The 15,000-nt window shown below is 38.6% G+C and overlaps 1 protein-coding gene across 1 annotated transcript in view; it reads left to right on the top strand.

Annotated features, from left to right (window-relative positions):
- LOC135206508 (SCO-spondin-like) overlaps nucleotides 1-2,377 on the top strand; it is a 7,551-nt gene extending 5,174 nt beyond the window's left edge. Inside the window, exons 2-3 of the mRNA XM_064237867.1 lie at nucleotides 187-390; nucleotides 2,190-2,377. Of these exons, the coding sequence (XP_064093937.1) occupies nucleotides 187-390; nucleotides 2,190-2,377 (392 nt within the window). The remainder of the gene's footprint in view (nucleotides 1-186; nucleotides 391-2,189) is intronic.
- Nucleotides 2,378-15,000: the final 12,623 nt, after the last annotated feature.

Raw genomic sequence — 15,000 nt, 5'->3', positions numbered from 1 at the left:
CATTTGGATAAGAATACTATATAGGGTAAACATCAATGACATAATAGTTAAAAACACACTAGCGAGTCACTTATACGAAGCAACAAATGAATATGCTTTCAGTAAGGATTGGTAAATTGCTAGTATATGTAATTCATGTAATTATATGTATTGCATATGAATGAAGATTTGAATTCGATATCCCAGCTGGCAAATATGCGACGGCGTCTGGGACTGCGAGGAAGGCGAGGACGAGCGTGAATGCAAGCGCGACCGTTGGAGACCAGTGCGAAGAAGGACACTACAGCTGCCCGACAGGCAGCTGTCTGCCTCCTCTCTCCGTCTGCGACAGGAAGGTCGACTGCGCTGACGGAGACGATGAGAAACATTGCCTGGATGACAACTTCGATAGTAAGTCTCGTTTGGGGTCGTTTGCGGAGGCTGATAATGTATTATAGATGTTCGAGGGGAAAACCTCTCTATACTATATAATGTTCTATGGGGTCCACAGTAATAGAATTTGTTAATAAGAGTTCGTGTATAGTTTAAAAACACTTTTTAAAGCTTTCGAGAAGAGTTCGAAAGCGTTATAAAGTGTTTTTTAAATTATACATGAACTCTTAACTTATTTTCTATTATTGTCATATTGGGCTTGATCATTGTGAACCCTTTAGAACAATGAAGATGTTGTCATTTCAAGGTCATGTGGATAGTATGCCCTAAATTATTACATTGCAGAATGTGAGCCCTGTTTTTCAATAACATAGAGAATGATTCCCTTTTCCTTATAATGCAATTAGTATATGTTGTTTATGTTGATTTCCATGATATGTACTATCATAAAATAGCTAGTTGGTATGTCCCTGATTTTGTGACGCGAGTAAAAATGTGCAAATGCAATAACCTCTTTCATGTGATAGATTATTCTCGCAATATAGATATTTTTGGGTCTCCAACCAAAAATCACACAGCGCGCTTTCGGGGTTTTGTAACCCCGGATTTTCTCTTAAGCTTTCATTGAGAGTCTCATGTTTTACCTTTTAAACCCGACATTTCGATATTATCAATATTCTTCATACTAAGCAGGGCAGCCTACGATGTTGTCAAAATGAAAAATAGAAGTAGATACGTAACGTTGATTTTATCGTTGCAAGTAGTCACGGTTCGCCTGTCACCCATAGGTCAATTTCTTTGACTATAAGGGTGTAGGTGTGTTAAACTTGTGGTACAGAAGCCAGGTATGATTATCCACTGTTTAGAATTCCTTGCTGAGCACATTCTGCTTAAATGTGAAATGTTTAGGTCATAAAAAAAAATTTTATTAGCATTTTTTTTTTATTTATTGTGATCAAATTTTTTTCTGTGCAGTAATATACTACAACTTCGAAGATTATTTTTAAAAAAAATTAAAAATACTTCCAACTTCGAAGATTATTTTTAAAAAAAATTAATTATACTTCCAACTTCGATTATTTAAAAAAAAATTAAAAAATACTTCCAACTCGAAGATTATTTAAAAAAAAAAATTAAATATACTTCCAACTTCGAAGATTATTTTTAAAAAAAAAAGTAATATACTTCCAACTCCGAAAAAAGATTAACTTCGAAGATTATTTTAAAAAAATTAAATATACTTCCAACTTCGAAGGTATTTTTAAAAAATTCAATATACTTCCAACTTCGAAGATTATTTTAAAAAGAATTAAATATACTTCCAACTTCGTGATTTATTTACATGCATTAAGCCACAAATGTCCTTTAATATGCAATTCGCTCTACCTTGGAATTATATTTTCATGTATGTTAACCTAAGGGGAATTTTATAGTTGATGATAATTCCGTCCTCTAGTGGGTTCCAACCAGCGCACAGCGGACAGAGGAGAAATCAGGGCTTCAGTGATGTAATCGACTCACCTTGTTGGCCGATAATGTCACTGAAGTCCTGATTTCTTCTCAGCCCGCTGGGCGGTGGTTCGAACCCACGAGAGGACGAAATTATCATCAACTAAAAAAATTCACCTTCGATTAAATCATATATGAAAATATATTCATTCCGAGGTAGAGTGAATTAGATATTAAAGGACATTCGTAGCTTAAAAAAAAACCCATTTACATAACTGAGACCATTCGTACTGCTGTGACTCCTTTCAGCTCGGATTGAACGGGAGATTCCGTCTCTCCTCCTCAGTGTTCCCTTTCTCTCTTTCCAGTCAGGCGCTACATCTCCGTCAAACCGTCGCCAGTCAGCGGCGCAGGGCGCTGGGGCAAATTTGCCAGCCGCCTCGTCACGCCCCCACTCTCTCACCCTGCTGGGGGCGTGGCGTTTTGTCCTTCAAGTCGCCTGGACGGCCCTGGCTCGGCCCCTCCAACGCAACCTCAGGTAACCAACCTTCCTTAGGTTTCTTCTTGCTTGACTTAGTCACTGCTTCATCTCTCGTCTTTCTTTTGATGCCAAGGCGTGAAGGGGCGGGGCGGGGTGGGGGTGGTTATTGCCGGTAGATATTTGTAGGCCAGCAACACGCTTGGGAGTCGCCTTTTGTTCGGTTTCTGTCTGAATGAAATGAGTGTCACTTCTTTGACTGTAGTTCGTTGCCAATCATGTTTTGGAGGTGCGAGAAATGATTATGAAATGGAATGAAACTTTCGGGTCTTACTCACTAACAATCTTTCAATTTGGATGAAGGATCTTAAAATAAGATCTTTAGTCCTCCGTATACCTATTGTTTCTACAGTGACAAAACACAGTATATGGTAATGAAAAAATAAAGTTCCAATTACAGATCCAATAAATCTTTGGTAGCAATTATGACAAATCAGTTTTCATTTATATCGGTGCCTTAATGATATGCTAACCATATTTATTACAAAGATCATCACAGACGAGTTCCATGACTGAATTGGCCTTAGGTTCTGTATTTGGTGTTACATGGAAAAAGTCGAAGAAACATTTGCGTGCCGGCGGTTCAAAGCGTTTCCGAACAAATTTGCATTTATTTAGATATTATTTGATACTTGAAACGGTGTAGGACTAAATGTGTGAAAGGTAGAAGCCTTCAAATGTCACCTTTCCATTGATACGGCGATGGAGGTATTTTGCCATTGTGGGACAGTATCCTATAAGATATTAGTGTGATATGGAGAGTGGCATTTTATATTTTATTTATTTATTTAATTTATTTATTTTATTAATTTATTTATATTTTTATTTTTTATTCTTTATTGTTATTTTTTTTTGCACAAATATGCAAGCTTTCGATTTGCCATACGCTGAGGAAAGTGTCCATAAATTTAGAGTGCTGTTGACGATGTGCCCAATGACCCTATTGCGTTAAGTTATGAAGACTCAGGACTGTACAATGGTCTCTTTATTTTGTGTGCTCAAAATTGACATTTCTTTACTGCTTCTCAAAATTATGTAATTCCATCTTTGAAATGTGCGGTGAATTCTACTGTATCGACACGACAGAGTCCGCAAACGTTTCGCCGGCCTAGATACGGAGAGTCTGACTCGCTGCCTCCCATACCAAGACTAAAACGTGAGGAGTAAGGTTTCCTATGGGTATGGGCATGGCAGGAGGAACTACTAAAATTATAATAGGTAACAAGTAATTTGAGTAAACGGACCATGTCAAGATTAGCGAACCCTCTACTTTTTGGACGACGTTATACCGCTTTGAATTAGAAATGTATATTATATACAGGGGGTCCTCGAGTTACGACGTTGATCCGTTCTTACGATGCGTCGTAACACGATTTTCAGCGTAAGTCGGAACATTGAAAAATACCACATGATTTAAGTGTAAATACCTATCAATAACAACGAGAGAACAATTCCTTACCTTTATTAGTTTGATTGGCTTGCACACTGGAGAGGAAGCTGCGGTGCTGGAGAGACTGGGGGAGGTTAGTGAAGAGAAAAGAACCTCAGAAGTTGCTGGAGATGCTGAGGCAGGTGATTCCTTGAGGTGAGGCAGAACATACTAGTACTGGAGATGCTGAGGCAGGTGATTCTTGAGGTGAGGCAGAACATACTACTGGAGATGTTGGGGCAGGTGAGTCTTTAGGTGAGGCAGAACCTACAGAAGGTGCTGGAGATACTGGGGCAGGTGAGTCTGGGTTAGCAGAACATTCAGAAGGTGCTGGAGATTGTGGGCAGGCGAGTCTGGATTAGCAGAGGCAGCTGAGGTAGAGGGTACAGGATCTCCTGCAGGCCTCTACCTTCTTAAAATACTGCTCCAGGTTAGTCTGAACAGAGAGCGACCTCTTTTCATCCAAGATCTCCTTGTAACACTGCATCAAAATCCATGACGCCTCTGGAAACCCTAGTGAACCTGTCCAAGTTGGGATCCTGAGCCTCAAAAGTTGACAACGCTTGCTGCAACTCTGCAAAACCTCTTATCATGTCCTGCCTTGTGAAAGCCTTAGGCTTTGGGGTGGGTGCTTCTTCTTCTTCCTCTATCATCTGCTTCTCCAGTTGTATCAGGTCCTCAGCAGATAACTCCTCGCCATGAGACTCCAGCAGCTCTGTAACATCATCAACCTCCATCTCCAAATTGATTTCCTTACTCAGGGCAACAACGTTCTTGACAACTAGCTGAACTGTGTCCTCAAACCCATGGAAATCATTCACAAATTGAGGACAAATTTTCTTCCAGACACCATTCATGTTTGTTTGCTTAACCTCCTCCCAGGAATTAGCAATGTTCTTTACAGCATCAAGGATGTTGTAGGATTTCCAAAAGTCCTTCAGAGTCAAGTCCTTCTTGTTTCAGTTGCCTGTAAAGCCATAGCAATTGTCCCTTCGTAGGTAGTAGGCCTTGAACGAAGCAATCACTCCTTGGTCCATAGGCTGTAAAAGGGCCGTGGTATTAGGTGGAAGGTAAACCACCTTAACATTAGGGTTTGAAGTCTCCCAGCTGGGCAGGGTGTCCAGGGGGCATTGTCCAGCACTAGCAACACCTTAAAGGGGATACCCTTGGAGGCGCAATACCGCTCCACACTTGGAACAAAATGGTTTACGAACCAGTCCTCAAACACTGCAAGTGGTCACCCATGCCTTCTTGTTGGACTTCCAAATTACTGGTAGTTGACCCTTCCAAATGCCCTTGAGTGCCCTTGGATTTTCAGCCTGATACACCAACAAGGGCTTCAGTTTGAAGTCGCCTCAGCAGCATTACCCCCAAGAAGTAAGTTAGCCTCTCCTTGCTGGCTTTATGACCGGGTGCTGACTTCTCCTCCTTGGCGATGTAAGTGCGGTTAGGCATACGTTTCCAAAACAAACCTGTCTCGTCTACGTTAAACACTTGCTGAGCAGAATAACCCCCCTCCTTAATTATCTCAGACAACGCTTTAGGAAATTCACTCGCTGCTTTCTCATCCCACTAGCAGCTTCACCTTGCAATTTAAGGTTATGGTAATTGGCCCGAGCCTTAAATCGCATAAAACCAACCCCACTAGCCACAAACTCTTCACTTTCACTTCCCTCCCCCTTTTCTCCAACGCTTCAAACAATCTTTTCGCCTTCTCCTGAATCACCATAAGGCTGACTGGGATACGCCGTTGATTTTGGTCTTCCAACCAAAGCACCAATAACCTTTCCATTTCAATTATTAGACCACTACGCTGCTTAGTTATCACTGTCGCTTTCATAGGAGCAGATCCTTTCACATGTTCAACGATGCGCTCTTTATCTTTGATAATGGTAGCAACGGTCGAACGGCTAAGGCCAAGCGAGCGGCCAATGTTTGTTGGCGTTTCTCCCTTCTCAGATCGCTTTATAATGTCCACTTTAATTTCCATGGTGATGGCCTTTCTTTTCTTCGATGCACTACCATCAGAAGAGTCCGCCTTGCGCTTGGGAGCCATAACAAAGAGCAAAAAGTTACAAAAAACGATACAACACGAGGGAGAGAGAGGCAGTGTAAACAACCAAAATGGCGTATGGGCGAGGAATGAGCGTAGCGAAGTGACGCCGTCCTCTCCCCCACAAAGCGTATTCTTCCGCCGTGCGCCCGGAACTAGTTCGCGTTTGTTTACGTTGCTTACGACGCTAAACCGCGTAAGACGAACGACGCAAAATATATTTTTTATATTTTTATGGGGGCGCGTTCGTAACCACGAAACATCGTAAGTCGAGACCAGCGTAACCCGAGGACTTACTGTATATATAATATATATATATAATATATATAGATATATATATATATATATATATATATATATATTATATATATATATACTATATATATATATATATATATATATATATATATATATATATATCTATATATATATATATATATATTTATATATATATATATATATATATATATGATATATATATATATAATATATATATATTATATATATATATATATATATATATATATATTATATATATATATATATATATATATATATATATATATATATATAAAATATATATGTATTATATATATATATATATATATCTATATATATATATATATATAATGTGATAAAAATTCATTAAATGGTTACGTGCGGCAAACATTCGACTTTGTTATCATGGCAGAGGGGGTTGGATATCGATTCTGATTAAAATACCTGAGTTCGACAGTGATTTGTAAGATCGGAATCGATATCAACTTATACCTCACTTGTGGCAGAGTCGATAATGACACTGGAGTCTGATTTCTCTTCAGCCCACTGGGTGCTGGTTCGAACCCACGAGAGGACGAAATTATCATCTACTAAAAAAATTCCCCTTCCGTTAACATACATGAAAAAATATTAATTCCGAGTTAGAGTGAATTAGATATTAAAGGACATTCATAGCTCGCTGTATGTACATGAATCACGGAGATGTGATAAAAATACACACACACACACACACACACACACATATATATATATATATATATATATATATATATATATATATATATATATATATATATATATATATATATATATATGCAGCAAAAATAAAAGTTTTACAGTCGAAGGCACAGCTAACAGTCGACAACGATGATGCAAGAGTCATTGGAGAATATAATATGATTGTGTAATAGAAAAATAACTAAGTTTTTGTATAATTTGGTTATCTACTATTTTTTATGGCTGGCAATTGAGTGGTCCTTCAGCAATTTGGCACCCAATTTTCAGGCTGAATCGGTGGTGGTGTACCGACAGCGCGAAAAGTCTTCATGCTTGTACTCTGCCGGCGCATAATGAAGTTTAGGAGATGGTAGGCGAAGGGAACAGCAGCTGTGTGACATTCCATCGCAAGACGAGCTCCCTTCTGCTTGACTGATGCATGTGCTTAGAAGGATAGCTGGAACATGCCACTATTCCTTACTGGATCAACAAAATCTAATGACTTTTCAAACCATCCTGTAAATCTACACCAGTCTTGCCAATCAGAGAATAAATTTCAGTCTAGATGAAAGGTTCAAATGGCAATGATTTACATGTTAGACTTTGGTTGTACTAACTATATCATTCAAAAAATGCATCTAATAAACAAATTATAAAAAAAACTACCAACCACCAATTGATCTTACTGCAATGGGATGCCACAGACAGACCACTCAGTTTAAATGAGCAAACACTTTGGCGCCCAGTTGTAGACTGAACCGGTAGTGATGTAGTACCAATAGAGCGAAGTCTCTATGCCTGTAGTCTGAAATGTATAAGCAGAGAGGGTCTGGGCTCAAGACCCCATTCTTTTAGATGAAACTGTCCATATGCCAATACTCGACCTATCTCTTTCATTAGGATTAGGTTTTGGTAGGCAAAGATTCCACGCAACTTTCGAGACCAAAGCTGTATCTGAGTCCTCACCAGCCCTAGGATAAGACCAAATCTGAGTCCAGTACCATGTCCAAATCAGAGTTCTACTCCAAGACTGATGACAGGATGTCATGTCAGAGTTAGAACCCTACATTTAAATTGTAAGTCTTAGGTTTCCAGCATAATCAGTCAAGTCAATCAAACAGTCAGTAAGTCTCTCCATCAAGAGTGATTTAATGTGGAGAAATTGAGTCCGATATAAAGTAGGTGCGCATTATTAATAGGGAACAAATCAGACTTTTGTATATTTTTAATCCAGAAGGATTACTAGGAATGGAAAATGGCATGCATTACTACTGTGCCAAATATACAGAAAATAACCAAAGGGACTGCTTAACAAGGTTTCATGAATTCAATCCAGAGGCTCCTCAACTGAAATTTATGTGTCCTTGATACATATCAGAATATTTTTTAATGTAACTGGGTGTCCCGAATTATTCAGCGACAGTATTTACTGGCTGTGACAGATGTTGACGGTGTATAGACTACCTTAGGGGTCAGCTTACAGCCCATGCATAAGGACAGTGGAAGGAGTTTTACAATTTTATTAAAAATAGATTCCTAACTCATGGCTACATACTAAATAACAAGTGAATGGCACATGGAAGCTTTCCTGCCCGACACGCGATCGCTATGTACAGTACATGTGACCGTGCGGTCACTAAGCAAAACAGGAAAACATACTCAACTAAGGCACTTGTGCATCTCACAATCACTGAGACTGAGATCATCGCTGAACAACTACTGAAACTAATCCTTAACCGAATGAAGAATAAAAGGAACAACTCACAACCACCTCATGGTGGAGGACGAAATCTAGGCGTGGAAATGGGGAGCTATTGCCCACATGTCAGCTTCACTTTGACTCTCTAGCACCACTGCTCTCGGTCGGTAGTTCGCTGACCAGTTAGTCATTAACCTCATTTTACAATTCTTTACTGTTATGTTAACTCCTTTTAATTTGTGGAAAATTTGAACTGATCAAAATATCCAGAAATACTCTCAATGACTCGGTGGTGATGATTCAATATAAATCATAGATTGTTATGTAGCAATAGAGAGAGCGATTGTATTTTGCCGCCAACTGAGATATGTGGAACTATGAATTGGCGCCAAGGCAGACTCAAGTCGAGAAAAAAATTGTGCACTTTATTTTTTCGTGATACTGGCGAGTTATATGTTAGCCTAAAAGTACTGAAGTACATCCATAACTCTGAAAATGGTCTTTAAATTTGTAAGGTTCTTTAAATTTGCTTTTAACCAAAACACGATACTGTAATGAATATTCTTTGGATGGTATTATGATTTATACTCTTAACAATTAAAAAATGTGCCTGACTCGATACACTACTAAGTCGGAGGAGCTGTATATTTTTCCGAAGATGGCTGCTTTGGAGTGAGCTTTTATTTTCTATTTTTGTCATCCTTCTTTCCATGTCCTTCAGAGGCACTGTCTGTGTCGCCGCAAGGAATCATTAAAGGCAGAATGAATTTACTCAGCATATTCAATCTTTTAGGCTTCATTTATTCACTCATCTTCTTTTATCTGTTGTTATCATTACCTATCCTCTTTTGATACGTAAATATCTCGTTGCACATGGGTGTAACGTGCTCAAACGTACACACACACACACACACACACACACACACACACACACACACACACACACACACACACACAGAAAGGTTTCTATTAGAATTTACAACGAAAATAAGGGTCAGTCTCATTAGAGTGACGTCATAGCATCATCCTTAAGTAATGTGTGGGATGGATAAGCCATTATGGTCCTACAGCCAATGATAAGTATTGATTTTAACTTTAATCTTAAAGAGATTTCAGCTGCTCGTATTGACATAACGCATAGTTAACAAAGGGAGTGGGGGAGGGGACACAAAGGCTGGAAGTTTTCATGTGTTACAAAGGTGAGATGGATCCAAATGTATGTAATATCATTATCATTTTCCAGTACCCGGAGATTTAGTGTCGGTATACTTACAAAATAATGGTAACTGTATATTCATGAAAAGCAAGTGGTGCGTTGTCCTTATATTGCTAAACATGCCCAGTTTAGTAAAGAGAAAATCACTGTCAAATAAAATAATACTTCTGTATTAAGTGCAATGGGGACTTGAGCGTTAACAATAATTTTGCTTCTTACCAAGCTAAAACCTCAAAACAGATGCGGCAAAGGGACAACATTCTTTTTCCTTCGTTTAGAAACCGAAACTGTAACAATTAGAAACATGTTTTCGATCCCTTAACATTTGGGTATACCAAAAATAGGTACAATATACAGTTGCCAGTGCGCCGTGTTTCGATGCTAAGGCCAAGGCCAAGAGGCCGGTCTCCAGACCTCCAATGCTATAGACAGCTTTCCACTGATGATCAAATTAGCAAAGATTCAGAACACCTGGCAAGACGACGTTATTCTTGAGTGGCTTGAAAAGTGCTGGTGTTATTGTAAATGATATTCTGTGTGCTCTGCTGAGATCATATTTTATATTCTCACTAAGCTTGCAGTATGCCCAAAACGAGCAGTGGTAAAGTTGGAATGTGTAGCAAAGTGACATCATCTCTTTAATCATGCTGTTGCAAGACAAATTTTGGTAAAAGTGAAGAATTTTGCATACTGTTTCTGCAGATATACTGCAGGAGTAATGCAACCTAACCTAACTTTTCCTAACCTGACCTAGCCTTGAGACCTGTGCATAGTGCTTGCTAGGGTCATTGCCCACCTAACCACCCCCCAACATGACATTGTGGAACAAAACGTATATAACTAGTTGGTACCAATGATAATTTTGTTGCTATTGAGTAAGATTGTATGGCTTGGCAGTGAGAATTCTTTTCACTCTAGTGCCTGGAGCTTGTATAACTACTCTTTGCGATCTGTTGCCAGTGCATCAACAGGAATCTACTTCATTTAAACAGAGCTACATCAGTGGGATCAGGGTTGCCTCTCCATAGAAGTGACAAATGAAATCTAAACTAGCTTTGTGAGGCATTAACCTAGTTGAGCAATGGCACATGAATGCACCAGAGGTATGTTGCAATGTACTACATATTAAAGAACCTGTGTCTGTTCATTTGCTTTGTAACAGAATAGCTGTTGTGGACAAGGTGATGCGGTTGAGGGTTAGTTCATACTTCCTTGACGTGTGGTTGCAAGCTAACTGTGCCGTAGACAGATGCTGTCTAGACTAATCAGCACAAACAAATGGTATTTTGCCCGAGAATGTGAATGCATAGAAAAATCCAATTCACTGAAGCACTGAAATAATATTTGATAAAACTTGTGACAAATTTGGGCACGAAGTTTAACTAAGCAGAATGATGATCATAAAATTATCACTACGACTCCTATCCAAATGGAATTTCGAGGCAGATCGATCACTGAATAAACGACTCTAAAATATAATTAAACTACTTAAGCTGAATTTCAAATAATAAAAATTGCTCATATCCAAAGTGTTCATTTCCTAACGTGAACAATATGACGTCCGTCGTCAAAAAAATTTTGTTATTTCACAACATAGCTTCTCAAGTCTTTCTTCATTGGAGCTCTAAACGATATTGTAGGCTGCTCTGCTCTGCCCTCTGATAACCTGTCCATGGCCATTTTGTTAAGAAGTGGTTAGTACAATAAAACACTAGGCAGATTAATTGCCTATTGATTAACAACAACTTCAAGGAAAGTTCTGAGAGCATAGCCCAGATTCTAACAGCCACAAGGTGCAACTTGCTTGCTTGACTAAGGAAAGAGACCTTTGCTGCAAGATAAAAAAGGAAATGCAGTAAATTCTTAGTTTTCCACAAAATGGAAGTGATTACTCACTTAAAATTTCTGATCTTTGACATCACCAATCCATAAGCGATACTTGACATGTTATGGTAGTTACCTTGGAACAAAGTCGAGATGAAAAAATTTTAGCATTGTACAAATATCATCTACAAAGACTAACTACCACAGAAATTCATGTATTTATACAAATTGCAGTATTACCCATTATTATTCATGGGCCAAAATATATAATATTCCGAATTTCTGCCTCTTAGTTCTTTATAGAATGTACAGAGCCCTCATTCATCTCCAATTGCCGTCCTGTGCTTGAAGCAGTCTCTCCAGATTTCAATATAATACAGCACTTTAACTTTTTTCTATTGTCATCACCTTCCTCTGTTTCTTAGGAAGAATGCTAGCAACCTTAGAAGGTGCTTAACATATAGACAACTTGATGGTTAAAGTGTGTAATGTAAAAATCATGAAATATGTAACAAAATCGCAAAGTTTTTAACAACTGACCAAGGTACAGATACTAATGGTAGCTGGTTCAAACTGACGCCAACTTCAGTTGAAGCAGACATCCCAGCATCAAACTAAAGGCTCTGTGATTGGTTACCTGTATTACTTCTAGCCAGTGGTATGTGTCTATGGAGCCTACATCATCTCCCATGCCAGATAAACTTCAATGATGCGATTTGGGGTTTCATATTAGTGCAATTTATTACTGTATTTTGTACAGTAATACAGATTGCACCAGCATTTTTCTTTCAGGTTAACAAAATGTAATTTTCACAGAACGACACAATACAACTTTTAGTTCCATCTCTGTTATGTATTAGTCGTTAAAGAATTCACAGTATCAAACCAGCCCAACCGAACTTCATCATTTCTAGGTGATGAGAGGAAAGAATCTGGAGAGGTATCATCTTTAGAAAGTGTGAATGGGATCGCATCTTGTGAAAGTACATTGACTGTATGTGCTTTATTGCATGTAACATAGTACAAATAGATTGCACCAGCACTTTTCTCCGAGGTTAGGAAAGTGATTTTCACAAAACGAAAAAACTCTGTTTTTACTAGTACATTAACAAACTCATTTTATCAACCCAGCAAGACTGAACAGCACCATTTCGTGATCATAGCGGTCATGGTGACAAATACTGCGAATTACGTACTGCCTAGGCTATAATTCCCCTGTGACATTAAACCTCTTACTCGGTATTGCAGACTGACCTACCACTTTACCCATAATTGGGTCTATAGATCTGTTCGAACTTGTGCTTCGGCAGTGGCTGCAACCTAATTAAAACAAGGCAAAAACTAACTTACCTAGAATATCGTGTTCTGACCTTAGCTAACCAAACCTAACCTTACTTAGGGCGCCATGCCCTTACCTGGCTGAATGGCCTGGATCCCCAAAAGAGGATAGAAACCAGAAATTTCATGCATGTCCCGACATTCAGTTGGCTGGGACTAAAGATCTGTTCGAACACGTGGTTCAGCACTGGCCATGACCTAACTAACGAACCCAAAGCACCGTGATCATAATGCAGGGACATTAGACTCGCATAAAATTAATGTACAACTTGCCTTGTTCAAAATTGCTGCTCTCCGACAACCAAAAAGACAACTGTCTCTCCTTCGGCAGGGTATCACGTGACCCGGGCAGCTTTTGAGCGGATAGACACAATTGATCAGATTTGTAAACGCCCAAAATGGACATAGAACATCTGTATGAATTAAGATCATCTGCGAACACTAGATTCTGGAACAAATACTTTAGACTCAACATCACTATAAGAAAGAGTATATTTGAATCAGGGTACAGGTGTACCAGTGAATCATATCCATCAGACTCATTTTTATTGGTGCGGTGTATTGAATCCATGTCGTTAGGGAATGGCCTGGGACAACCCAACACATGATTGATTGGAATTAAAAATCTCGTGATGAGGTCTGGCTGGCGTATGGTGCCACAATGCGGCCATCTTAAGAACTACTGTAGCTCCATGCTCCGTGTCACCTTTCACATCAAAAGGGTACTTAGAAAAAGTCGAGTTCTTTAGAAAAAATTTGGTCAGGTAATGCCTTTGCTGGTAGATTTCGGAACGCTGAACAACTTTTATTCTATGCAATTTTTCATTTAGTCATATTTTAGGAGCTGTAGGCACATACCGCAGATGTGCAAATAACCCCTTAAATATCCCAACCTCAAAGCTTACCCGGCCTGGGGTGCCGTATATTGATTTTGTTTTTTAAAGGTTGAAATAGGTACAAGGAGGAGGAGGAGGAAGAAAAGGATGAGGACCCTGTGTGAGGATTAGCATCTGGATGACACTGGGGAATGTAGGAGGAAGAGTAGAATTGTGCTAAGGATTGTTAAGAATCATGGAAATATCAGTCCTCTCAACTTGTCCTAAAGATAGGCTTTCAGTAATGTCTTTGCCTAAATTTATGCTGACTTAGTGCATTACGTTACTATTTATATAAACAAGCTGATTAGTTATAAACCATAGGGGCTGGGTTGAAATATATATTAAACACACCCCTCAACCGGGAAAACTTAAAGTTTGGCCACTTAAAAAAACACATCAATGAAAAGAGGAAGATATACAAATGCAAATAGAGTAAAAAACATAAAATTTTGTATCTTCCACAGGAAGATGGAAATTAATATTTCCAACCCTCAGTGGCGCCGTTTTTCCCAGACAATTATAAAAATATGGTAATTGTACCAAGTTATACAACGTCTTTCCTATATTTTTTTTTTTTATTTTATTTTGTAAAATTATAATTACAGTTCACACAGTATATCAACAGATTAAATCTAAAATCAGCAACAAATTCTGAGTATATTCATTGTAAAATATTATGTAGATGGTCTGAGATGGGGAGATGCAGTACCTTTTTTTAAGGTATACATGTTTTTCAAATATTTATTTGTATTTTATTTTGCAGAATTACAATTATAGCTGGCATGTTATCTTAAGAACTGAAACAAATCCGTTTGTATGTTTATGAGGAACTAGATAGAAAAAATCCCTCCTGGGACAGGGAGATGCAGAACATTCTTCTAATGAAATCTCAAATCACTGAACCACCTCTATCCTGTACTGAGCTATAAAGTTGATGTAAGAGTTGTCATGTCATTTATAGCTCATTAAAGTGATATGAAATTTTTCCAGCAAAGTTCGTGAAACTGAATGGCGTGAATTATCGAGTCTCACCTTAGGTGGTCTGCTCCCCACTCTAGAGCTATTATTATTCCTTACTGTTCATGCCCATTCAGTAAGGGTTAAGTGCATGTTTAGACGTGGACTGGCTAGGCTACTCTTTACCTGCAGAGGTAAATCTCGTAAATTCTGAAGTGTCATGAACATAATACGAGAATTTGTGTTTATTT

The sequence above is a fragment of the Macrobrachium nipponense genome, chromosome 31 (genome assembly GCF_015104395.2).
Source record: "Macrobrachium nipponense isolate FS-2020 chromosome 31, ASM1510439v2, whole genome shotgun sequence".
Lineage (NCBI taxonomy): Eukaryota > Metazoa > Arthropoda > Malacostraca > Decapoda > Palaemonidae > Macrobrachium > Macrobrachium nipponense.
The sequence above is the reverse complement of the archived record's forward strand: the minus strand, read 5'-3'. Positions and strand labels throughout refer to the sequence as shown.